This window comes from Heptranchias perlo, chromosome 13, assembly GCF_035084215.1.
Source record: "Heptranchias perlo isolate sHepPer1 chromosome 13, sHepPer1.hap1, whole genome shotgun sequence".
Lineage (NCBI taxonomy): Eukaryota > Metazoa > Chordata > Chondrichthyes > Hexanchiformes > Hexanchidae > Heptranchias > Heptranchias perlo.
In genome coordinates, this window is record NC_090337.1 from 61,153,925 (window position 1) to 61,178,881 (window position 24,957).

The 24,957-nt window shown below is 45.9% G+C and overlaps 1 protein-coding gene across 1 annotated transcript in view; it reads left to right on the plus strand.

The window, feature by feature from the left end:
- crocc2 (ciliary rootlet coiled-coil, rootletin family member 2) overlaps positions 1 to 24,957 on the plus strand; it is a 274,117-nt gene that overhangs the window by 64,521 nt on the left and 184,639 nt on the right. The window contains exons 4-5 of the mRNA XM_067994800.1: positions 9,468 to 9,647; positions 22,631 to 22,714. Of these exons, the coding sequence (XP_067850901.1) occupies positions 9,468 to 9,647; positions 22,631 to 22,714 (264 nt within the window). The remainder of the gene's footprint in view (positions 1 to 9,467; positions 9,648 to 22,630; positions 22,715 to 24,957) is intronic.

The window sequence follows — 24,957 nt, forward strand, 5'->3', positions numbered from 1 at the left end:
TGTGTCTGTATCGCTGGGTGTGTGTGTCTGTATCGCTGGGTGGGTGTGCCTGTATCGCTGGGTGGGTGTGTCTGTGGGTGTGTCTGTATCGCTGGGTGGGTGTGTCTGTATTGCTGGGTGGGTGTGTCTGTGGGTGTGTCTGTATCGCTGGGTGGGTGTGCCTGTATCGCTGGGTGGGTGTGCCTGTATCTCTGGGTGTGTGTGTCTGTATCGCTGGGTGGGTATGCCTGTATCGCTGGGTGGGTGTGTCTGTATCGCTGGGTGGGTGTGTCTGTATCGCTGGGTGGGTGTGCCTGTATCGCTGGGTGGGTGTGCCTGTGGGTGTGTCTGTATCGCTGGGTGGGTGTGCCTGTATCGCTGGGTGTGTGTGTCTGTATCGCTGGGTGGGTGTGCCTGTATCGCTGGGTGGGTGTGTCTGTGGGTGTGTCTGTATCGCTGGGTGGGTGTGTCTGTATCGCTGGGTGGGTGTGCCTGTATCGCTGGGTGGGTGTGTCTGTATCGCTGGGTGGGTGTGTCTGTATCGCTGGGTGGGTGTGCCTGTATCGCTGGGTGGGTGTGCCTGTGGGTGTGTCTGTATCGCTGAGTGGGTGTGCCTGTATCGCTGGGTGGGTGTGCCTGTATCGCTGGGTGGGTGTGCCTGTATCGCTGGGTGGGTGTGTCTGTATCGCTGGGTGGGTGTGTCTGTATCGCTGGGTGGGTGTGCCTGTATCGCTGGGTGGGTGTGTCTGTGGGTGTGTCTGTATCGCTGGGTGGGTGTGTCTGTATTGCTGGGTGGGTGTGTCTGTGGGTGTGTCTGTATCGCTGGGTGGGTGTGCCTGTATCGCTGGGTGGGTGTGCCTGTATCTCTGGGTGTGTGTGTCTGTATCGCTGGGTGGGTATGCCTGTATCGCTGGGTGGGTGTGTCTGTATCGCTGGGTGGGTGTGTCTGTATCGCTGGGTGGGTGTGCCTGTATCGCTGGGTGGGTGTGCCTGTGGGTGTGTCTGTATCGCTGGGTGGGTGTGCCTGTATCGCTGGGTGGGTGTGCCTGTGGGTGTGTCTGTATCGCTGGGTGGGTGTGTCTGTATCGCTGGGTGGGTATGCCTGTATCGCTGGGTGGGTGTGTCTGTATCGCTGGGTGGGTGTGTCTGTATCGCTGGGTGGGTGTGTCTGTATCGCTGGGTGAGTGTGCCTGTATCGCTGGGTGGGTGTGTCTGTATCGCTGTGTGGGTGTGTCTGTATCGCTGGGTGGGTGTGTCTGTATCGCTGGGTGGGTGTGTCTGTATCGCTGGGTGGGTGTGTCTGTATCGCTGGGTGGGTGTGCCTGTATCGCTGGGTGGGTGTGTATGTGGGTGTGTCTGTATCGCTGGGTGGGTGTGTCTGTATCGCTGGGTGGGTGTGTCCGTGGGTGTGTCTGTATCGCTGGGTGGGTGTGTCTGTATCGCTGGGTGGGTGTCTGTGGGTGTGTCTGTATCGCTGGGTGGGTGTGTCTGTGGGTGTGTCTGTATCGCTGGGTGGGTGTGTCTGTATCGCTGGGTGGGTGTGTCCGTGGGTGTGTCTGTATCGCTGGGTGGGTGTGCCTGTATCGCTGGGTGGGTGTCTGTGGGTGTGTCTGTATCGCTGGGTGGTTGTGTCTGTATCACTGGGTGAGTGTGTCTGTATCGCTGGGTGGGTGTGTCTGTATCGCTGGGTGGGTGTGTCTGTATCGCTGGGTGGGTGTCTGTGGGTGTGTCTGTATCGCTGGGTGGGTGTGTCTGTATCGCTGGGTGGGTGTGCCTGTACCGCTGGGTGTGTGTGTCTGTGTGTGAAGTGAGGGTCGCATCGGGCTTGGCTCTGATGCCTTCCATAGTTGAATAGGCTGCCGACACTCGAATGTCTAGTGTCGCACATACATGTGGGCAAGACACCAGAGGGTGGCTGGCAGCCCTGGAACCCCTGAGTCATTAACTTCAATAGCAGGAAGGGATTGCACCAGAAGGGACGGAAAAACAACAGCAAGTTAAACCGAGTGGGTTAAAAGAAACCTGTGAGGGAAAGAAACATCACTTGAGTAAATGTCATAATGAAACAACCAGCATTATAACATTTACAGAAATGCTCAATTATATAATCATTTTTAAAATTCCTCAATCATTTCTCGGAATACGAGGAGATTATACAACAGGAACAAAATGTAGCTGTACCTCCACATGGTACAACAAGGGTTTGGCCCTCCAGCGTCTTCCAGTGCCAAGTATACAGTCCTGTGACTGGGCCATGTAGAGGCTACGAGCTACCCTGGAGAAGGGAGGTGGGGGAATCGAGCGAGCAAGGCTCCAGGGCCCAGTCCCATTCTGTCCTGCAGTTAAAGGGGAAGAAACAGAAAGTGAACTCTCAGTGGGTTTATTTATAGTTGTAGGCCTCGCTAAGCCTTGGCAGGATTGATGCAAGAAGTAATGAGTTTTAAACCCGTGAACTCCCAGAGGCGAGGAGGCAGTTCAGTAGCATTGGATTGATAGGGTCTGGTTTTAATCTCCACTGGAACCAAATAAAGATTATTGCAATGATACAAAGCAGCTGACATGGCAGAGTAATTACACCAGCACAGGGACATTTTTAACAATTAGAACAGTGGAGGCAGTGTTGTGGAACATTATCTGCCCAACAAGTGAAGATTAAACACAAAGAATGTTTGTTTTGAGGAACCAGAGTTAATCCTGCCCTCTGCCTCCCTGCCCCTCCTCCCAGCACTCACAGAGGCCTGGATTGTTGCAGACCAGAACCAGCTGTTTCCTGTTAACAAGAACAACCTGCCTGGAGAGGATGAGCCAACTGTTTGGATTTGACTCGCCCCCCCACCCCTCCCCGCTCTCCCCCCTCACTCTCCGCTCTCCCCCCTCACTAAAGGCCATGCAGTTTTTTTGTCAGTAATTCTCCCTGATTTTGGAAAGCAGTATTCCATGTTTGAAACAATCAGACCAGAATTGCCCATCTGGTACAGACCAAAGCTGGCAGTGCGATGGGACTCTGCGGACATTTTTATGAGAATGATATATTTTGGAAACGTTTCGAGAGTGCGATTGTCACTCAGGATCACATAAGTGAGGATCACAGCCACCCCTCACCTAGATATCAGACTCACAATCCCAACCCTCGCTTTACATGAAAGTAACATAGGCCCCTTTCCTAGCAGACCGCACTAGATCCTGTTAACTGTTGGATGGAAATAGAGACCAGTTGCTAGCCATAAAAAGAAACCCATGGTAAATTGAACAAGCTAATTACTCACACAATCTCAGCTATATGTACAGTTCAAATAGGAGGGCCCATTAAATGATTTGTAATCCACGCACTATAAAATCCAAGCCTGCCAGATGAGTTCAAGTACTGGCAATACCACTTGCGAGTTAGTGCGAGGCAGGGACAATGATATAATGTGGTTTCTTGCGGCGTAGTAAGATGCTTGCCTTTCTCTTTCAATTGAAACTTTCAAGACTGAGAGCGATAGCTTTTTGTTGGGTAAGGGTATCAAGGGATATAGAGCTAAGGCGGGTAAATGGAGTTGAGATACAGCTCAGCCATGATCTAATTGAATGGCGGGACAGGTTCGAGGGGTTGAATGGCCTACACCTGTTCCTATGTTCTTCAGTACAGCTGTTGGCTCAACTGCCTGGACATGTAACTTTCCCCCACTTCCCATTCCCCTTAATCTGACATAACTCTGCTGGATCTTGTCAGACAATTGAGAGGAGAGATGTCAGACTTTTTTTTATACCCCACTTGTTTTTGGGGAAGAGGGATAGGAGTTTCTTGCTCTCATGACTTCTATGGTTTAGGGAAATGCCAAGTTCTCTGAGCCCTGGAGAGCCACTGTAACCATTTCATAATGTGGTACAGGACATCTTTCTTGCTTCTTGGAGATTGGTCAAACCTGAGACGACGGTATAGTTTGTTTTTCATTTGTTTTGATTTTTACCCATGATGCTTTCTCAGATAGACTGCTTCCTGTGTGCATTCTAAAGGGAGCATGGACAAGGGTCAAAGGGTTTGATTGTCCTCTGGTTGGCGTCTGACACATTCTCCTCTTTCCTCAGCTTTAATTTATACAAGCATGTTTAAATTTTGAAACAAATTGCTTTCTGGAGTTTCCACACTAACGAGCAAAGAAGACCTCTGGTGAAAGAGAAACAAAATGTGTGGTATGGAGATACTTGTGGGAAAGTATCTCCATAGCAGGAAATCTTTTCTGTGCTTAAGTATTTGGTATTTATCAAGTTAAGGGATTTTAGTGTTGGGGAATAGAACACTTTCTATTTTACGTCCCCAGTGTCAGCATCAAGCATCCCCATGTGAGGTAAAGCTCCCGCTACATTGTCCTATCAAACACTCCCAGGTCAGGTATTGTATGGGTTATATACAAAGTAAGGCACCCTCTACACTGATCCATCAAACATTCCCCCAGTTCAGTAACAGTATAGGTTAGATACAGAGTAAAGCTCCCTCTACACCTTCCATTAAGTGCTTTGATGTCAGATATAGCATGGGTTTGATACAGTAAATCTCCTTCTACACTGCCCCCATCAAACACTCCCAAGGTCAGGTACAGCACAGGTTAGATATAGAGTAAAGCACCCCCTGCGCTGTCCCCATCAAATACTTCCAGAGCAGGTACAGCATGGATTAGATACAGAGTAAAGCTGTCTCAACAAACACTCCCAGGTCAGGTAGAGCGCGGGTTAGATATAGAGTAAAGCACCCTCTGCACTGTCCCCATCAAACACTCCCAGAGCAGCAGGTACAGCATGGATTAGATACAGAGTAAAGCTCCCTCTGCACTGTCCTCATTAAACACTCCCAAAGCAAATACAGCATGAGTTAGATACAGAGTAAAGCTCCCTCTACACTGCCCCATCAAACACTCCCAGGTCAGGTACAGAATAGGTATTACATTTTTGTTTTCTTTTCTTTCATATTCCAGATACTGTTGCGTTCCTTGTTTCAGATTAGATGACTAACTCCCTATGTCCCAGAGAGCATTTTCACTTGCCCATATATCTAGATAAATTTGTAGTATTCCCAGGGAATGAATCATTGGATGAACAGCCCAATGGAAAAGAAACTGGTGTGCGGTGTAAAACGGGCTGCCGATTCACTATGAGCCTGTTTTGCACGATTCACCCCCAGAGTCTTTTTCATGTATTTCCTTGTTTTCACAAGGCAGCGGAATAACATCACACTAAGCTTTTAGCTTATGCTTTAACTGAGAACAAATTTATTAAACAGCAAAAGAACAAGGGAATATAAGCAGTAACACAACACATATTTTTACAGGAGTTAAACTTAGCTAACTCCTTGTGTAGTCAAAAATAATAAGTAGTTCACAGCTGCTGTTAAACTATGATATAAGTAATATTCTTACAGTGTGGTTCTTTTCCTTTTCTCACTATCTATGAATTGTGGCTTAACTGTCTCTCTTCAAAGACCATGGACAGCTTGACCAAATAAGACAGAATGATAAATTTCTTCAAAAAGGTGTCTGGGCACAAGTGAATTTTAATAACTTCTGTTCCAATTTTTTTTAAACCTATCAATCAAACATATATTTGAACAAATCTGAAAAAGATATTTGTATTTGAATTGAGAGCTTGGCCCCTCCCTTGGACGTCAGTCTCGGACAAATAATTGCTGCAATAATTGTGGCAAGTTTAGCTGGCACAACTATTGTGCAGTCCGGATGGGATGCATTCCAGGTTGCTGAGGGAAGTAAGGGTGGAAATTGCATAATCTTCCAAACATCCGTAGATACGGGGGTAGTACCAGAGGACTGAAGAATTGCAAATGTTACACCCTTGTTCAAAAAAAGGTGTAAGGATAAACCCAGCAAATATAGGCCAGTCAGTTTAACCTCAGTGTTGGGGGAACTTTTAGAAACAATAATCCAGGACAGAATTAACAGTCACTTGGACGAGTGTGGATTGATTAGGGAAAGCCAGCACAGATTTTTTAAAGGCCAATTTAATTAACCTGATAGAGTTTTTTGATGAGGGAACGGAGAGGGTAGATGAGGGCAATGCAGTTGATGTGGTATATATGGACTTTCAAAAGGCGTTTGATAAAGTGCCACACGGTAGGCTTATCATAAAGATTGCGGCCCATGGAATAAGGGGGCAGTAGCAACATGGATACAGAATTGGCTAAATGACAGGAAAGAGAGAGTAGTGGTGAACGGTTGTTTTTTGGATTGGAGGGAGGTGTACATTGGTGTTCCCCAGGGGTCAGTGCTGGGACCACTGCTTTTCTTGGTATATATTAATGACTTGGACTTGGGTGTACAGGGCACAATTTCAAAATTTTCAGATGAAACAAAAATTGGAAGGGTAGTAAACAGTGAGGAGAATAGTGATAGACTTCAAGAGGATATAGACAGGCTGATGGCATGGGTGGACACATGGCAGATGAAATTTAACTCAGAAAAATGCAAAGTGATACATTTTGGTAGGAAGAACGAGGAGAGGCAATATAAACTAGAGGGCACATCTCTAAAAGGGGTACAGAAACAGAGAGATCTGGGGTATATGTCCACAAATCGTTGAAGGTGGCAGGGCAGGTTGGGAAAGTGGTTAAAAAAGCATACGGGATCCTGGGCTTTATAAATAGAGGGATAGAGTACAAAAGTATGGAAGTCATAATGAACCTTTATAAAACACTGGTTCGGCCATAATTGGAATATTGTGTCCAGTTCTGGGCACCGCACTTTAGGAAAGATATGAAGGCCTTAGAGAGGGTGCAGAAGAGATTTACTAGAATGATTCCAGGCATGAGGGGTTTTAGTTACGTGGAAAGACTGAAGAAGCTGGGGTTGTTCTCCTTGGAACAGAGACGGTTGCGATTTGATAGAGGTATTCAAAATCATGAAGTGTCTAGACAGAGTAGATAGAAACTGTGAAACCGTTCCCATTGGCAGAAGGGTCAAGAACCAGAGGACATAGATTTAAGGTGATTGGCAAAAGAACCAAAGGTGACATGTGGAAAAACTTTTTTACACAGCAAGTGGTTAGGATCTGGAATGCACTGCCCGAGGGGGTGGTGGAGGCAGATTCAATCATGGCCTTCAAAAGGGAACTGGGTAAGTACTTGAAAGGAAAAGATTTGCAGGGCTACAGGGATAGGGCGGGGGAGTGGGATTAGCTGGATTGCTCTTGCATAGAGTCGGTGCGGACCCGATGGGCCAAATGATTTCCTTCCATGCTGTAACCTTTCTATGATTCTATATGATTTCTGTGAGTGAAGCTTGTTTTTAATCCCTTGCGTACCATGACAGAAGTAAAGAAACCTATACCGTGCAAAATCTTAGGCAAAAATACTTTCTTTTTGTCACGCATGAGTTAGATACAGAGTAAAGCTCCCTTGACACTGTCGCATTGAGAGACTTGGAGCTGTGGAGGAGCATAAGTATCACTAAAAGCCAGTGCATAGGTACAAAAAGTAACCAGAAAGGCTAATGGAATGTTGGCCCTTATCTCAAGGGGTTGGAATACAAAGGGGAGGAAGTGATGCTTCAGTTCTACAGAGCCTTGGTCAGACCGATCTGGAGTACTGTGTTCAGTTTTGGGCACCAAACCTCAGGAAAGATATATTGGCCTTGGAAAGGGTACAGCATAGATTCACCAGAGCTTAAAGGGTTAAGTTATGAAGACAGGTTGTGGGGTGATTGAATCATGGTATTTAAAATGGTTAGTGGATTCGACAGATACTATTTCCTCTGGTGGGGGAATCCAGAACAAGAGGGCATAATCTTAAAATTAGAGGTAGGCCATTTAGGAGTGAATTCAGGAAGCACTTTTTCACACAAGGGGTAGTGGAAGTCTGAAATTTGTTTCCAAAAGGCTGTGGATGCTGGGGGTCAATTAAAATGTTCAAGACTAAGATCGATTGATTTTTGTTAGGTAAGGATATCAAGGGATATGGAACAATGGGTAAATGGAGTTGAGGTACAGAGCAGCCAACTGAATGGCGGAACAGGCCATTAGGGGGTGAATGGCCTACTTTTGTTCCTGTGTACCATCAAGCACTCTTAGAGGAGAAACATCACAGTTAGATGAAAGTAAAGCTCCCTCAACACTGGCCCAGCTTCTCTTCCCGCTAGGTTGACCTGTCGGGAAAGCCACAATCTCTTCCCCCGCTCAGGCCCACGCTTAAAATAGCAGTCAGGCCTTGAGTTGTCATTGCAGCCCAATCTGCATATTTAAAGATGGATCATATGGGTTTCCAGTGGGTGTTCTTCCCGCCTGCTCAGAAGAGCAGGTTAAAATTCAAGACTTTTGGAAGAGAGTGTGACACCATTGGGTTAGTTCCCCAGGCGATTTTAATTGCCCAGTTTCCACTGGGCAGGCAGGGTTAAAATCGCCCCTTCATTGTCAGCTCCTGTACAGGTGTAAAAGGGAATGATTTACTTACAGAGGGAGTGTGCTTCTCTGATACAACATGTAAAGTGTCAGCTTGCACTCAACATGTTGTGTCTTTCAATGCTGCTACACCAGTCACTGGTAGAAAGTGAAGCAACAACAGAGAGCTGGCTATAGATAAGCTGCGTTTCCTTCTTCAGTCCAAGGCGTCAGCAAAGACTCAGTTGGTAGCACTCTCTTCTCTGATTCAGAAGGTTGTCGGTTCAAGTCCACTCCAGAGACTTGAGTACGTAATCCAGGCTGACCCTCCAGTGCAGTACTGAGGGAGCGCTGCAATGTCGGAGGTGCTGTCTTTCGGATTAGACGTTAAACCCCATCTGCCCTCTCAGGTAGACTTAAAAGATCCCATGGCACTATTCAAAGAAGATCAGGGGAGTTCTACCGGTGTTCTGGCCAACATTTATCCCTCAACTGATGCCTAAAACAGATGATCTGGTCATTTATTTCATTGCTCTTTGTGCGAGCTTGTTGAACGCAAATGGGCTGCCAGGTTTCCTACATTATTAGTAGAGGCGGGTACAATTTTGTCTTTTAAAAAGCATTTGGACATAAGATGGGTATAGAGGGATATGGGCCAAGTGCAGGAAATTGGGACTAGCTTAGTGGTATAAACTGGGCGACATGGACATGTTGGGCCGAAGGGCCTGTTTCCATGTTGTAACTTCTATGATTCTATGATTACAACAATGACTACACTTTAAAAGTATTTCATTGGCTATAAAGCGCTTTGGGACGTCCTGAGGTGTGAAAGGCACTATACAAATGCAAGTCTTTCTTTATCAAGTTAGCTCAAATGAAAACGACCTTCAACAGCGGCAGGAAAACTGGAGTGACATACAGCTGAGACTCAACGCTTGACTATCTAGTAGAGAAGCAGCTACTCTGTTGTACTGGGCCAACATGCAGGCAATTACTTGAACAAAGATAAATTGTACCGCGTAGTGTCACACCACATGATATACAGCGGTACAGAATTTCAGTTGACTATTAAGAGGTATCTCTTGTTGTCCTTGGGCCTAATTCTTTTCTATACTCCTTCCCATTAGTTGGAGAAAACCTTCAAGGTTGAAGTTTCTGAGAGGGAGCAAGAGGTGGCTGAGTCAAAGGCCGTGTCAGAACTCCGGCGCCAATTTGAGGATGAAGAGAGGGTATATAGGAGAAAGCTTCAGGCATATCAAGATGGACAGCAACGTCAGGCCCAACTTGTACAAAAGCTTCAGGCCAAGGTAGGAAGACAACAGCCTTTCAGGACAGATTCCAGTTTGCACAACGGTCAAAGGTAGACCCACAAATCAAAGAATGGATGTTGGAATGGAGAGAGGGAAATGGTATCTTGTCAAACTGTGGAGAAATTGGCCAATGGGCTTGGTGAGAAAGGTTTAAGTGTGCAGTGAGGCAACTGGAACCATTGCCAAGAAACCAGACTCTGGCAGGGAATCTTTATGTTCGGAAGGTGTCTCTTGTTTATGAAAGCCATCAACAGCCGAAGTGGTACTTAGAAATGTGGGTACGCGACAGAAGCTTAACAGAGAGGGTTAGCAATTGCACAAATTGGTGGAATGCATTGCTGCCTTAATTCCAGTGGAGAGGTGGGGGGCGGTGAATGGGGCTGCAATTTCGGGCAGAACCCAGATCGCAGGGTTTCTGCCTCACTGCGATCTTGCCAACAAGGAGGGGTGGGGGCTTCTTCTACCCATTCCCAGTACATTGCCTCAGCTCTTGGGGCGCGTGTCCAGGGGCTTTCCCTGGAACTTTTTTTATTTGTTCTCAGGAAGTGGTGAAATCTGACAAGGCAGCATTTATTGCCCACTCATAGTTATCCTAGTTAAGTGATTGTTTATAATTGAGTAGCTTGCTGGGCCATTTCAGAGAGCATTAAGGGTCGACTACATAGTGTGAGGTTGGAGTTAAGTGTAGACCATTTAAAGAGGGGGATATCTACATCTTTGAAGAGGTTTGTTTTGTTTTGTCCAGAAGCTAATTGGAGCACGCTGAGAATTCCAAAGGGAGTGAGACAAACAGAGAAACTGCGCGTGAATCAGGTGAAAATTTGGGCCTAGCAATTTGATCGTGCGATGCCCATACTTCAGGTGTAAAATGGGCACCTAAGGATCCAATATGGCAGGTCCCCACTGGAGGTGCACCACCCACCGTATTGACTCGGGCTGCTCCTTAGGCGTCTAGAGCAGACAACGGAATTATTCAGGAAGCTCATTAGAATATTTAAATAAGTGTCCTACGTTGGATGTAGAAGCCTTTTGTGAAATTGGTCTGCCCCGGCGCCTGACTTGCCATGCGATACACTCGCCCAGCAACTCAAAGCGCTAACAATGAGTAAGGTCACCTAACACTCAGTTCAACATCATCTTCAAGAGTAAAGACCGATGCAAAGTATTTGTTTAACATCTCTGCCATACCCTGAGAGTCCTTTCTAACCTGTCTTTGAGCACCTTTCAATGACCCAATACAGTCTTTGATGGTCCTCTGACTCTTAACGTAGGCTTTTCCCATTCCTACCATTATCCTCTTTTCCATTAATTTTATAGCTGAGCTAACAGTAACGTTAAATAAAAACAGAAAATGCTGGAAATACTCAGCAAGTCAGGCAGCATCTGTGGGGAAAGAAACAGAGTTAACATTTCAGATCAAAGGCCTTTCATTAGAGCTGGGAGAAATTAAAGAGTTAACTGTTTTCAAGCAAGTGCAGAGCCAGGGGTAGGGAGGGGAGGGGAGGAAAGAACAAAAGGGAAGGTCTGTGATAGGGTGGAGGGCAAGAGTGATTAAATGACAAAAGGGTGGTGCAAAGCAAGGAGGGTGGTAATGGGACAAGTAAAGAAACAAAAGATGGGTCTAGTGGAGCTGTAAATGGCAACAGCAGAACCATCACCAGCACCTGCAGTCCCACAAAAAAAATGGAAGCAGTGGTTATGGTCTGAATTTATTGAAATCAGTGTTGAGTCTGGAAGGTTGTAAGGTGCCTAAACGAAAGATGAGGTGCTGTTCCTCGAGCTTCCGTTGAGCTTCATTGGAACAGTGTAGGAGGCCGAGGACAGAGTGGGAGTGGGACGGGGAATTAAAATGGCAAGTGACCGGAAGGTCAGGGTCACACTTGCGGACTGAGCGGAGGTGTTCAGCAAAGCAGTCACCCAATCTGTGTTTGGTCTCCCCAATGTAGAGGAGACCGCATTGTGAGCTGTGAATACAGAATACTAAATTAAAAGAAGTACAAGTAAAAATCACTGTTTCACTTGGAAGGACTGTTTGGGGCCTGGATGGTGGCAAGGGAGGAGGTGAAAGGGCAGGTTTTGCATCTCCTGCGCTCGCACGGGAAGGTGCCATGGGGAGGAGAGCGGGTGTTGGGGGTGATGGAAGAGTGGACCAGGGTGTCACGGAGTGTGCGGTCCCTGCGGAATGCTGGGAAGGGAGGGGAAGATGTGTTTGGTGGTGGCATCGCGTTGGAGGTGGCGGAAATGACAGAAGATAATACGTTGAATGTAGAGGCTGGTGGGGTGGAAGATGAGGACATGGGGGACCCTAGCTTGGTTCTGGGGGGGAGGGGAAGGGGTGTGGGCAGAGGTGCGGGAAATGGGATGGACACGGTCGAGGGCCCTGTCAACTACAGTGGAGGGGAATCCTCGGTTGAGGAGAAAGGAAGACATATCGGAAACACTAGGGTGGAAGGTGGCATCGTCAGAACAGATGCGACTGAGATGGAGAAACTGGGAGAATGGAATAGAGTCCTTACAGGAAGTGGGATGGGAGGAAGTGTAATCAAGGTAGCTATGGGAGTCGGTGGGCTTATAATAGATATTGGTTGACAGCCTATCCCCAGAAATGGAGATAGAGAAGTCGAGGAAGGGAAGGGAAGAGTTGGAGGTGGACCACGTGAAAGCGAGGGAAGGGTGGAAATTGGAAGCAAAGTTGATGTAATTTTCCCGTTCGGGGCGAGAGCAGAAAACAACACCGAAACAGTCATCAATGTACCGGAAGAAGAGGTGAGGGAGGGGACCTGAGTAGGACTGGAACAAAGAAGGTTCCACGTATCCCACAAAAAGGCAGGCGGAGCTAGACCCATAGAGACACCTTTTATTTAGAGGAAGTGAGTGGAGTCAAAGCAAAAGTTGTTCAACATAAGAACAAGTTCTGCCAGGCGAAGGAGGGTGGTGGTGGATGGGGACTGGTGGGGCCTCCGTTCAAGGAAGATGAAGGTGGGGGATGGAGGTGTAGAGGGACTGGACGTCCATGATGAAAAGGAGACGGTTAGGACCAGGAAACTGGAAACTGTTAAAGTGACGGAGGGCGTCGGAAGAGTCGTGGATGTAGGTTGGAAGAGACTGGACAAGGGGAGAAAAAATAAAGTCGAGAAAGAAAGAAATAAGTTCCGTAGGGCAAGAAGAGGTTGAAATGATGGGTCTCCCAGGGCAATCCTGTTTGTGGATCTTGGGAAGGAGGTAGAAGCGGGCAGTGCGGGTTGGGGGACTATGAGTTGGAGGATCTCCAGAGGAGATGAGGTCACTGACAGTCTAGGAAACTATGGCTTGATGTTCGGCGGTGGGGTCACGGCCTGGGGGAGGTAGGAGGTGGTGTCGGAGAGTTGGCATTCAGCTTCCGCAAAGTAGAGGTCTGTTCGCCACACAACAACAGCGCTGCCCTTGTCAGCAGGTTTAATGACAATGTCAGGGTTGAACCTGAGAGAACGGAGTGCTGCGAGTTCAGAGGGAGGTAGATTAGAGTGAGTGAGGGGAGTAGAGAAATTGAGACAGCTGATGTCACGCCTGCAATGAAAAGAGCAAGAGAAGATAAGAGGCCAGAGGGAGGGGTCCAGGTGGAACGAGAATTCTGAAGACGGGAGAAAGGTTCCGCTGTGCGGGGGGAGGACTCCTAGCCAAAGATGTGGGCGTGGAGGCAAAGGCGACGGAAGAAGAGCTCAGCATCGTGTTGCGCTCAAAATTCATTGAGTTGGGGGCGTAAGGGGATGAAGCTAAGGCCTTTGCTGAGGAATGATCTTTCGGGGTCAGAGAGGGGAAGATTCAGAGTGGATAGTGAAAACACAACAGAGGGTGAGATTGGAAGAAGGGATGGGGGTCAGAGGAAGGGGAAGAAGGATCAGGAGGGGCGTTGGTATCTGACACCTGAAAGGAAGAAAAAGAGTTTTTTGTTAAAGCACCGGATGAGGCGAAGGATGAAATGGAACTGCGGATCAGGACAGCTCTGAAATAGAGTGTGTCAGAGCTGCTGGAGAGAGAGGTGGAGAGCATGCATGCGGCGGTGCATGGTGTTGAAACATGGATCTCAGGAAGCGGCGAGAGCAGTGGTCCGAGGAACGCTGAATTTCATGCTGTCTTATATATGGATACAAAAGCGCCCCAATTGATATGCACCACCTGAATACAATTAACACTAATTGATGTAAATCACATGGATACAATTAACAACAGTTGCTGAGGAAAGAGATGTGGCTGCGAAAGTGAGTTTTACTGGATATCTGATCAAACACGAGACGGGAAACAGAATGCAGTGATGGTAAACAAGGTAAAAGAGACAAACAGAAATCCCGTCGGAGAGAAGAGCAGAACTTCTTCAAGGTGGGCATCCCTGGAAGAGAAGTGGCCGTGAATTAAATACTAAATCCAAAGCAAAATACTGTGGATGCTGGAAAACTGAAATAAATAAGTGATGGTTCCCATCAGAATACCGTAAAAACTGGTCTGAAATTTTTAGATTTCCAGCATCCGCAGTATTTTGCTTCTAATAGCAACCTTAGTTTTCTTTAACTGTTCTTGGCACTTGTCTTCATTTTCCTGGGTATATGTACCTCACCTCCCCTGTGCGCCCATTTTCGAATGCGATCGAATTTCTTGGAGTTGGAGACTCAGACAAATTTAGCCGCATCCTGATGTAAGTTTGGAATGGCCCACTCTTTTCTGAAGTAGAATTTTCTTTCAGTGGAACAGTTGGTCAGTTCAGTGCATGTGGACCTTGTTTAGCAGTCAAACATTTGACCAGTTTGTAATGAGATGGGTTGGCAGCAGCAGGAGCACAGGAGCAGGAAGGCAGATGGTGATAGTAGTTGGGCTTGAGGGTTGACATCCAAGTTGTTTAGTGTACCATGGAAGGCTCTACAGTTAATGGTCTCATAGATTCATACAGTACAGAAAGCAGACTGTTCACCTGCTCTTTCTCCATTGCCCTGCAAATTTTTCTTTTCAAGTACAGATCCAATTCCCTTTTAAAAGTTACTATTGAATCTGTTTCCACCACCCTTTCAGAAAATGCATTTCAGATCGCCACAACTCACTGAGTAAAAAAAATTCTCTTCGTCTCCCCTCTGGTTCTTTTGCCAATTATCTTAAATCTGTGTCCTCTGGTCACCGACCCTACTGCCAGTGGAAACAGTTTCTCCTTATTTATTCTATCAAAAGCCCTCGTAATTTTGAACACCTCAATTAAATCTCCCCTTAACCTCCTCTGCTCGAAGGAGAACAATCCCAGCTTCTCCAGTCTCAATTGAGGGCCTCCTTCCATGTTCCTCCAAAGAGGTTTTTCCCAAGTTCTCAAACTAGTTTTCACAGTATTCTGATGGGAACCATCCAAAAATCAAATGGCCTTCATTGGGATCCAAGGTCCAAATTGTTCCAAGTATTCATTACTATAAAATGAAGCTGCCAGATATAAGTGCCAGCGGTTGGACTCCCCTTGGCATCAAAGAAGTGTCCCTGGATAAGACAAGAGGCTGTTTTCTTCCCCCGTGACACAGCTGATAATCCATTGTGGGGCCAAGTTAAAATAGTTTAAACACTTGAAATAGCCAAAACATTTCAAACAATTCCATTGTTCAATGAACACTCATCATGTTTAAGTTCGCATATTTCCAAAAGTAACCGAGTTGATCCCGGTTTTATCTAGTTTAATCCAGTCTAATCCAAATTTAACCTTCATTAAATCACCGGCTAATGCTGTGGCACAATTCTGTGAGGGATTAAAGTTTGCTCTTGAACAATGGGCTCTTGTGCTGTTTCCATGAGCGAGATCCAGGTTGAGGCTCGGTGGGAATAACCTCCTCACTGCTTAACAAAATAAATCTGTACTGAACAGGGAATTGTGGGAAAGTAAGAGTCAATGTGGTTACAAGCTCAGTTTTATGAGCTAATTTTGGCCAAAACTTTATACAGGGCATACTACAGGGGAATATTATAGAGGTACATTTAGAGGGTACATTATAGGGGTATATTATAGAGTTACATTTATAGGGTACACTATAGAGGAATAATATCGAGGTACCTTTACAGGATACACTATAGGGATATATTTTGGAGGTACATTTAGAGGGTACACTATAGGGGTATATTATAGAGGTACATATACAGGGTACACTATTGGGGTATATTATCAAGGTATCTTTACAGGATGCACTATAAGGGTATTTTATAGAGGTACATTTACAGGGTACACTATAGGGGTATATTATAGAGGTGCATTTACAGGGTACACTATTGGGGTATATTATCAAGGTATCTTTACAGGATGCACTATAAGGGTATATTATAGAGGTACATTTACAGGGTACACTATTGAGGAATATTATAGAGGTAAAGTTACAGGGTGCACTATAGGAGTATATTATAGAGGTATATTTACAGGGTACACTATAGGGCTATATTATAGAGGTACATTTACAGGGTACACTATAGAGGAATATTAGAGGTACATTTACGGGTTACACTATAGAGCAATATTATAGAGGTACATTTAGAGGGTACACTATAGGGGTATATTATAGAGCTACATTTACAGGATACACTTTACGGGAATATTATAGAGGTACATTTACAGTGTAAAAGTATAGGGGTATATTATAGAGGTACATTTAAAGGGTACACTATAAGGGTATATCTGCATCAAAATTGGAGTGAAAGAAAGGGGTTGGAGGACAGATGAACAATATTCAGGAGGGATATAGAGCTGGAAGTGTGTTGGAGACAGGAAGTGGTGAGGCTATGGAAGGAGTTGAAGACAAGGATAAGGGTTTTAAATTGGGGATTGGGAACCATTGCAGATCTCAATGCAGAGAGGTGATGGGCATTTGGGACTGGAGGAAAGGATGCTTATGACAAAATTTTGGACTAGTTGGAGTTTATTGGGTTAAAGATGGGAAGCCAGCAAGGAGTAATAGATTCAGGAGGCGATGAAGGCACGTGGAAAAATTTCAGCGGCAAGGAGCTGACATAAAAGCGAAGGTTACAAAGGTGGAAGTAAGTGGTCTTTGTGATGGATAGGGTGTAGGATCTGACACTCAGCTCAGAGTTGAACAGCACTTTGAGCTTATGGACAGCTTGAGACAGTGGCTGGGAAGGGGGTGGAATCAGTAGCAAGGGAGCAGAGTTTGTGGTGGAGGTTAAAGTTGATGACATTGGCCTTCCCAGTGCTGATCTGGAAGGAAATTAAGATTAATCTAAGACTAGAGTTTGGACAAGCATTCTACATTGGAACATTGGAAGCAGAGTAGGCCATTCAGCCCCTCAAGCCTGTTCCGCCATTCAATTAGATCGTGGCTGATCTATATGTCAACTCTGTTTACCCTCCTTGGTTCCATATCTCTCAATACCCCTAGCTAACAAAAATCTATCAGTCTGCCAGTTCAGAGGCGGTGGAGGGGAGAAGAGAAGTGGTGGTGAGGTAAAGCTGGCTATCACTGATGTGTATTTGAAAATTGACCCTGTATCTGCAGTTGATGTCAGTAAGGGGCAACATGTGGTTGAGGACGAGAAGGATAGATCTTTGGGGGACTTTGGCATTGATGGTGTGGAGATGGGAAGAGAAGCCATTGCTAGAGATGCTTTTTACTTTCAGAGGGGTAGGAATGCAACGAAGGAAGGGCAGTCTACCTGGTAGTACCCATTTGCTCCATCCTGCTCAGTTTTGCCTTCCAAAGAGGAGTAACAATTCTGCAGTATGAAGAGGAGGCCCACGGGAAGAGAATTAGGAGAAGGGTGAAGTGGAGGGAGCTGATTTATAGGGTGGGAAATTTGCAGGTAACTCAGTATTTGAGAACTAATTTCAGAAATGGACACACCCTGCCAATAAAATCTCACATATTGCAGCCTCTAGGAACATTCCCTGCAATCCCTTGGTTTAAGATGAACTGCCATCTTTCATCCCCTTTATCTTAACACATCTCTGGAAAAACTGCATACTTTGTCCCCATTTTCTCCCTGGTACAACAGACCTGGGAGCCTCTACTGACTCACTTGGCCACCTCCTTCCAATGCTGCATGCAACTCAACCTTTCACAGGAGAGTGATCTTCTGCCCAAATAGAGACACCCTCCTTTGTTCCTCACCCTGCAACAGGACCTCCAAGACATTGTCAGTGAATGGGACTGTTTTCTCCTCCCACATTTCTCCTTGCCATCAATTGTTTCTGCAGCAAAAGGTCTCAAGGCACCAAAAACTGGTCTCCCTTTTAAGGGCCAGCAGCAGCCCTTTAAAAGTTGCTGCCTGGATGAATTTTGCTTCTCCTGGCCTGACTCCTTGCACATGTTTTCCATGAACATGGTGCCTATTAAAATGAAGGGGAGGGGCTTACTTTGCAAAATTCAGTGAGGCTGGCTCATCCTGATACCGGCGTCGTTGTGTCCGCATTGTGGTCAAGTGCAGCCCTGATTTTGTTGGTCCCTCAAAATTGGAGTTACTGATTATGAGACATGGTTTGGTGTGAGGTGATGAGCACATGACAGGATTCAGGGTGAGACACTGTGGCTAATTTTACAATTGTGTGTCGCTAGCTGAGAGCCTCACCCGCCGGAAGCGCAGGCTGGGTTCTCGATCACACAGGGCCCATGGTTTTCAAGACCGTCCCTGAATTTCTGAGATGTGCTCCCAGTGGCCAAGCCTCCTCACCAGCAAGGTGGACTTCTAAAATCAGTCCAACTGAGTACAGGACTGAGTCAGCAGGAGAAACTTTGTATGGGACAATGCTCAGTGTGAGATGGATGAGGTCAGAGGATCCTACATTGGTTCTGGGACCATCTTTGTGCCTGGGCTTTTGTTATTTATGGCAAAGGATCAGAAAAAATCAGAGAAAGAAGTGGAGCCACAGAACAATTCTAATCTCAGTATTGGACCACGAAAAGGATGGTGGGGAGGATGCTCAGGTCCAGAAGCTTCAAGACTCACATTGGTCTCTTTAATGTGGTAGAGGATGAGAGTTTCAAAAACTTTGTGCTCATCCAGGTGAGGAGCATTAATGACGGGGAATAGGACACTTATCATTTCAGGTACCCAGTGTTAGATCAAGCACCCCAAGTTAGGTACGGAGTAAAGCGTCCTCTCCTGTGCCTCAACTCCAACCTTAGAAGAGCACCCCATACTGTAATATGTGCTACTTTTCTTCCATTTCCTACACCAACTTTCCTTAGGCCTGATCTGACTGACATTGTTAATTAGTATTGAATTAGAGGTGGTTTTCTGCTGTAGGCCCATACCCACTAGAAAGTGCCCTAAACTTAGTTTACATAGGACATTTACAGGCAGCAGATAGACATGTCTTCCTAAACTGTCCTACAGCAGTTTGTTTTAAGTTGTGTCTGCTGGAAAATCTTTGTAAACAATTTTACAACACCAAGTTATAGTCCAGCAATTTTATTTTAAATTCACAAGCTTTCGGAGGCTTCCTCCTTCCTCAGGTGAACGTTGTTGTTTACAATTGTCAACCCCAGTCCATCACCGGCATCTCCACATCATGGAAAATCTTTGGAAAGAGTCAAGGAGAAACAAAATGGAAGCATGTCCATATATGGGTTAAAGGGTATACAGTGTCACTGATTAGTGTAAACAATTTTACAACACCAAGTTATAGTCCAGCAATTTTATTTTAAATTCACAAGCTTTCGGAGATTTTCTCCTTCCTCAGGCAAATGTTTCAAGATCTCCTTGAAGCCTACGCATTTATACATATTGAACAATAATACATGGTGTTTACAGACTGCCCCTGCAACTGCCCGTTGCCAAGGCAATCACCGTGTTCAGACAGAGAGGTGTTACCTGCAGAACCTCCGAATACACATTCAACAAAAAAACAAACAGGGAAAAAAAACAGAGAAAAAAAAACACAGAGAGAGGCAGAAACATCCGGAAGGCAGAGAGAGCCAGCAAATGACCCATTATATTAAAAACAGATAACATTTGTTCGCTGGTGGGGTAACGTGTAGCGTGACATGAACCCAAGATCCCGGTTGAGGCCGTCCTCATGGGTGCGGAACTTGGCTATCAATTTCTGCAGAAATTGATAGCCAAGTTCCGCACCCATGAGGACGGCCTCAACCGGGATCTTGGGTTCATGTCACGCTACACGTTACCCCACCAGCGAACAAATGTTATCTGTTTTTAATATAATGGGTCATTTGCTGGCTCTCTCTGCCTTCCGGATGTTTCTGCCTCTCTCTGTGTTTTTTTTTTCTCTGTTTTTTTTCCCTGTTTGTTTTTTTGTTGAATGTGTATTCGGAGGTTCTGCAGGTAACACCTCTCTGTCTGAACACGGTGATTGCCTTGGCAACGGGCAGTTGCAGGGGCAGTCTGTAAACACCATGTATTATTGTTCAATATGTATAAATGCGTAGGCTTCAAGGAGATCTTGAAACATTTGCCTGAGGAAGGAGAAAATCTCCGAAAGCTTGTGAATTTAAAATAAAATTGCTGGACTATAACTTGGTGTTGTAAAATTGTTTACAATTGTCAACCCCAGTCCATCACCGGCATCTCCACATCATCACTGATTAGTGGAGGAGGGATGATGTCATGGTCATGTGGCTACCGCATGGAGTTGGGAGTATATAAAGAACTGCCTTAAGGGGGAAGGGCAGAACAGGAGTAAGGAACAGATCAAAGCATGATCACTTGTTCTCTAAAGTACATCGTTTGTATTCTGAAATAAAAACAGAAAATGTTGGAGAAGCAAGTCAGGCAGCACCTGTGGAGAAAGAAACACAGTTAATGTTTCAGGGCAAAGACCTTTCATCAGAACTGAGCTAAACAGAGTTTCTCCAGCATTTTCTGTTTTTGGTTCAGATTTCCAGCATCTGTAGTATTTTGCTTTTGATTCTTTTGTATACTTACTACCTTGTTACTGTGAGTAACTCATTGTACTTGGTCATTAAAATTACTGATTGCAACTGTATTGATTGTTTGCTCAAATTGATCTGTAGACAAGACCATCAATCAAGGCTGGCATTTGAACCCAAAGTCCTAGAGGTGAAAAGCCAGTGTCTAATCCACTACCCCAGCAGGAGAGTTTTGAGGATAGATGTTGCTGAAGTCCTTTAAAGGGTTAAATCTGCTGCAGCATTTGGCCAAAACAATGTAATGCTTGGATCCAAATTGTGTTTGGACAGATGACTCCAGATAAACTCAGACCTGCTCAAAGCTAGATCCTGATCTAAACACGGAATACTGACAGGGCAAACCACTTCCCATTGCATAGAATTCCCAGTCCAAGAATAACAGTTAAAACACACAAACTACTGATCCAAGCAAAGAATGTTTCAGATTATCCAGTGTTGAATGGCCAGAATGTTGAACACAGACATTTCCCCAGGCACATGTCATTGAGACACAGCAGCACAGTTACAAGGCTAATCACGGTCATATCTAATAATTGAGCGTGTTTCAGTCTTCCTGTTACTCGTGCTAACCGAATAAATGAATGATTAAGGAGCCTGAACACGTGGGTTGGCTAATTGGCTATTTTTATCTTCATTTTATAGAAAGCTTGGTCCAATGTTTCTTGGCAATCGAGCTGTGTGTTTGTGAGAGTATAGTAATCGAAGATTTTTATATAAAAATCAACCGTTTGTCCAATTTAAACTTCAACTTAAACCATTTTATAATAGAATGAAAAAAATAGACTTGTATTTATACAGTGCCTTTCACGACCTCAGGAACTCCCAAAGCGCTTTACAGCCAATGAAGTACTTTTTGAAGTGTAGTCATTGTGTAATGTAAGAAACGGAGCCACCAAATTGTGCACAGCAAGATCCCATAAACTGCAATGTGATAATGACCAGATAATCTGGTTTAGTGATGTCGGTTGAGGGATAAATATTGGCCAGGACTCCGGGGAGAACTCCCCTGCTCTTCTTCAAAATAGTGCCATGGAATCTTTTATGTCCACCTGAGAGGGCAGATGGGGCCTCGGTTTAACGTCTCAACCGAAAGACAGCACCTCCCACAGTGCAGCCCTCCCGCAGTACTGCACTGGAGTGTTGGCCTAAATTTTGTGCTGAATTCTCTGGAGCAGAACTTGAACCCACAACCTTGTGACAGAGGCGACAGTGCCACCACTAAGCCACGGCTGACACTGAATGAAGCAATGCAAACCAGAATCTCTCCACTACTAGATCATTAGACTATCAGCTAGGAGACCCAAGGATCCAACCTCCAGTTGAACTTTCAGACTCAGGCTACCCTTTTATATTTGTTTGCTGGTTTCTATTTGTTCATCCATAAGTGGGATGGGGTAGACAACTGCAGAGAGGAGAAAAAGGGGGAGAACAATAGAGGGTGGAGAGGATCCCTTCCCTTGTCTCCCAGACTTCGATGGAGAAGGTGTGTGTGGAATGTTCACATGCTTTGATTGTCCCATGTTCTTGATGGAGATTGGGAGAATGACTTTGGGAGGAACAAACAAGGTCAAAGAAGTTGACTATCTCTCACTGGTGATTGAAAACGTGGGGGCAATTAACCAACTTTGCTCTTCCAGCAAGGAGCCTGACCCACTGCGAGCACATATTAGAAACCCACCCACGATTACCTGATCGTTAATTTAAACGGGTGGCAGATCTTACGTGCCGCATCCCGGAATTTCCGATATGTGCTCACAGTGGGTGAGACTCCCCAAAAGGAGTGCAAAATTGGGAAGTTAGCAGTGTAATACCTTGTGATGGAGTTCCAGTCCAGCTAGGCTGGTAAGGGTGCCGGACGGAAACAATAGCAAGTCCCACAGATTCCAATAAGGGTCACACCTTATCCACTGATCTCTTTGTTCCACAATTTCTTCCCCTTTCCTCTATTTTCCTCATGCTGCCGTATAGTTCCATGGACGCTGATAGCCTTTCTACTGTACAAAGTGATTGAATGTGCTGCTATGTTTTGTGTAAAGATTCAGCACTAGAGGTCAGGAGTCAGAGATGAAATCCTTGTCTTGCCCCTTTCAGGTCCTGCAGTATAAGAAGCGGTGTGGTGAGCTGGAACAGCAGATCCTTGAGAAAACCTCTGAGTCGGAACAGCAGAAAGTGTCAGTGAGTACAAGTCACTACCATTTCACTTACACAGGTCGGCCTCGGCAGGGGTCTCATTGTTCACGCCAGGCAGCAAGACTGCTAGAGCATGACTGACAGTTAGTGACCTCCAGGCCCGCACTTGCATCTGTAGTTATTTTCGCCATCAACCTTTAACGGCCGGCTTGGCTCAATAGTTTGGCCGTTGCATGTGACAATACAACTGTGTCAGAGAGACCGAGAGAGTGAAGGGCTGAGAAACAGAGAGTAGTGGGGGCGTGGGGGGGAAGAGAGAGAATGAGAAAGAGTGAGCTGGAAAGAAAGTGCAAAAGAGGGAAAGGCAAAAAAATGAGATAAAAAGAGAGGGCTGAAAGAACAAAAAAGTGTAAAGATGTATGAGGGGGAGAGAGAGAGTTGGAGAGAGGGGGTTCTTCACTAACAGGGGGTGCTTCAAAGAAGACCTGATTCTTTCTCAGGTTACAGCCCTTTTATTCATTCATGCCCATTGTTTTGACTGATTGCACAGCCCCGTGGCTGAGTCATGCACTATGTTGATTGTGTGCAATGATGTGTCTGAGCATTAAATCCACTGCGGAGTTACAAATCATTATGGCCATAAAGTGCGTTAAATCCCTTTTCTTAGTTTTGACTGCACGTCTCTGGTTTTGTACTGTCTCCCTTTCCTGTTTTGCGGGAGCTGCTTGCCCTGTGCATCACTGGGGGTGAGAGAGCAGGTAGGTCAGCTGATCCTCTGCCAATGCTACTTTCAGTTCAAGTTGGCGGCTCACGTTAACTCGACTGCTGATTGTCTCACTCAGCCATCCTAGCCTGTGTGTAGACCCTATGCCCTGCACTATGTGGAGTTGTTCCACTTGCACGCTGCTTCTGTCAGCTGCTCTCCATCTTTACATTGTAGGAAGGGCACTTTGGGATTTTGCACTAAAGCAATATGGTGCCTTAGGGCTAAACTGAGGTCGCTGTGCCTCCCAGAGAAGCCCAGTTCTCATCTCTTCAATGACTGTCTGATCCATCTTGCTCCACCCATCCTATCCACCCAGTTCTGCTGTACCCTACCCACCTATACTGCTACACTTGAAAATATAGAGGGAACTTACTTCTGCACCTAAACCTGACCTGATAATGGGAACAACAACAACAAATTGCTTTTATATTGCGTCCTTAACATAGTGAACATCTCCAGGTGCTTCATGGAGGAGAGGTGGATGGCAAGCAGTAGTGGGAGGTATCTGAAGGAAAAAGTGGAAAGATAGGCTTTGAGAAAGCTTTTAAAGGCAGGTTGGAGAAGTAGCAAGACGGGGGTTGGGGGGGGGAGGATTAGAGAGAGAGTTCTAGGGAGTAGGCCTCAAGAGAGTAAAGACCAATGGTGGAGTTGAGGGATATAGCATGCACAGGAGGCCAGCGAATATAAGGCTGGAAAAGTTGCAGAGATAGGGTGGGAGGAATTTGTAATGACAAGCATTTTGAATTAATTGCACTAGAGGACTGAGAGCCAGTGAAGGTCAGTAAGGACAGGGATGATGGGCGAGTAGGACTTAGCACGTGACAGGATGTCAGCAGAGTAGTTTTGCATGGGTTGGAATATGTGAAGGGTACAGCTTGAGTGGTGACTAGAAAATGGTTTCTAAATACTGGATAGACATCCAGTGGGAAACTCATGCCCGGACGGAGTGTCTACTGGCTCAGTGGTAGTATTCCGGCCTCTGAGTCGGAAGGGTTGGGTTCAGACCCCACTCCAGTCAGCCCTGGTGAGCGGAGACTGGAGCACCGGCTCTGAATACTGGATTGAAGTCCAACGGGGGTACTTGCATCCGGTGGATGCTGGTGCTCCCCCCGCTCCCCCCTCACCTCCATTGCGAGGATAGGTGGAGCTTATTACCCTTGGTTGCAGCCCACCAAGGAGGAGGTACTCTGTAGATAAAAACCGTGAGGAAGGCAATGGGAAACCACCTCAGCTACTCTTCCCTAGTAAATGGCTCAAAAATCAATTTGTGAGATTTGAGTTAGGACCTGCCCAAGGGCAGAACGCAATGGATAGACAGACGGACAGCTTGAGTAGCCAACAAGGAGAAGTCAAGCCTGGAGGTAACAAAAACATGGATAAGGATGTCAGCAGCAATGGAGTGAGGCAAGGAGCAACACAAATACCACACAGGTGTTCTGAATGTGTAGACCAGGGGTTTTCCAGTGGGATGTTAACCAGTCATAGAGCTCCTCTTGTTTCTGCCCCACTCATTCATGCAAAT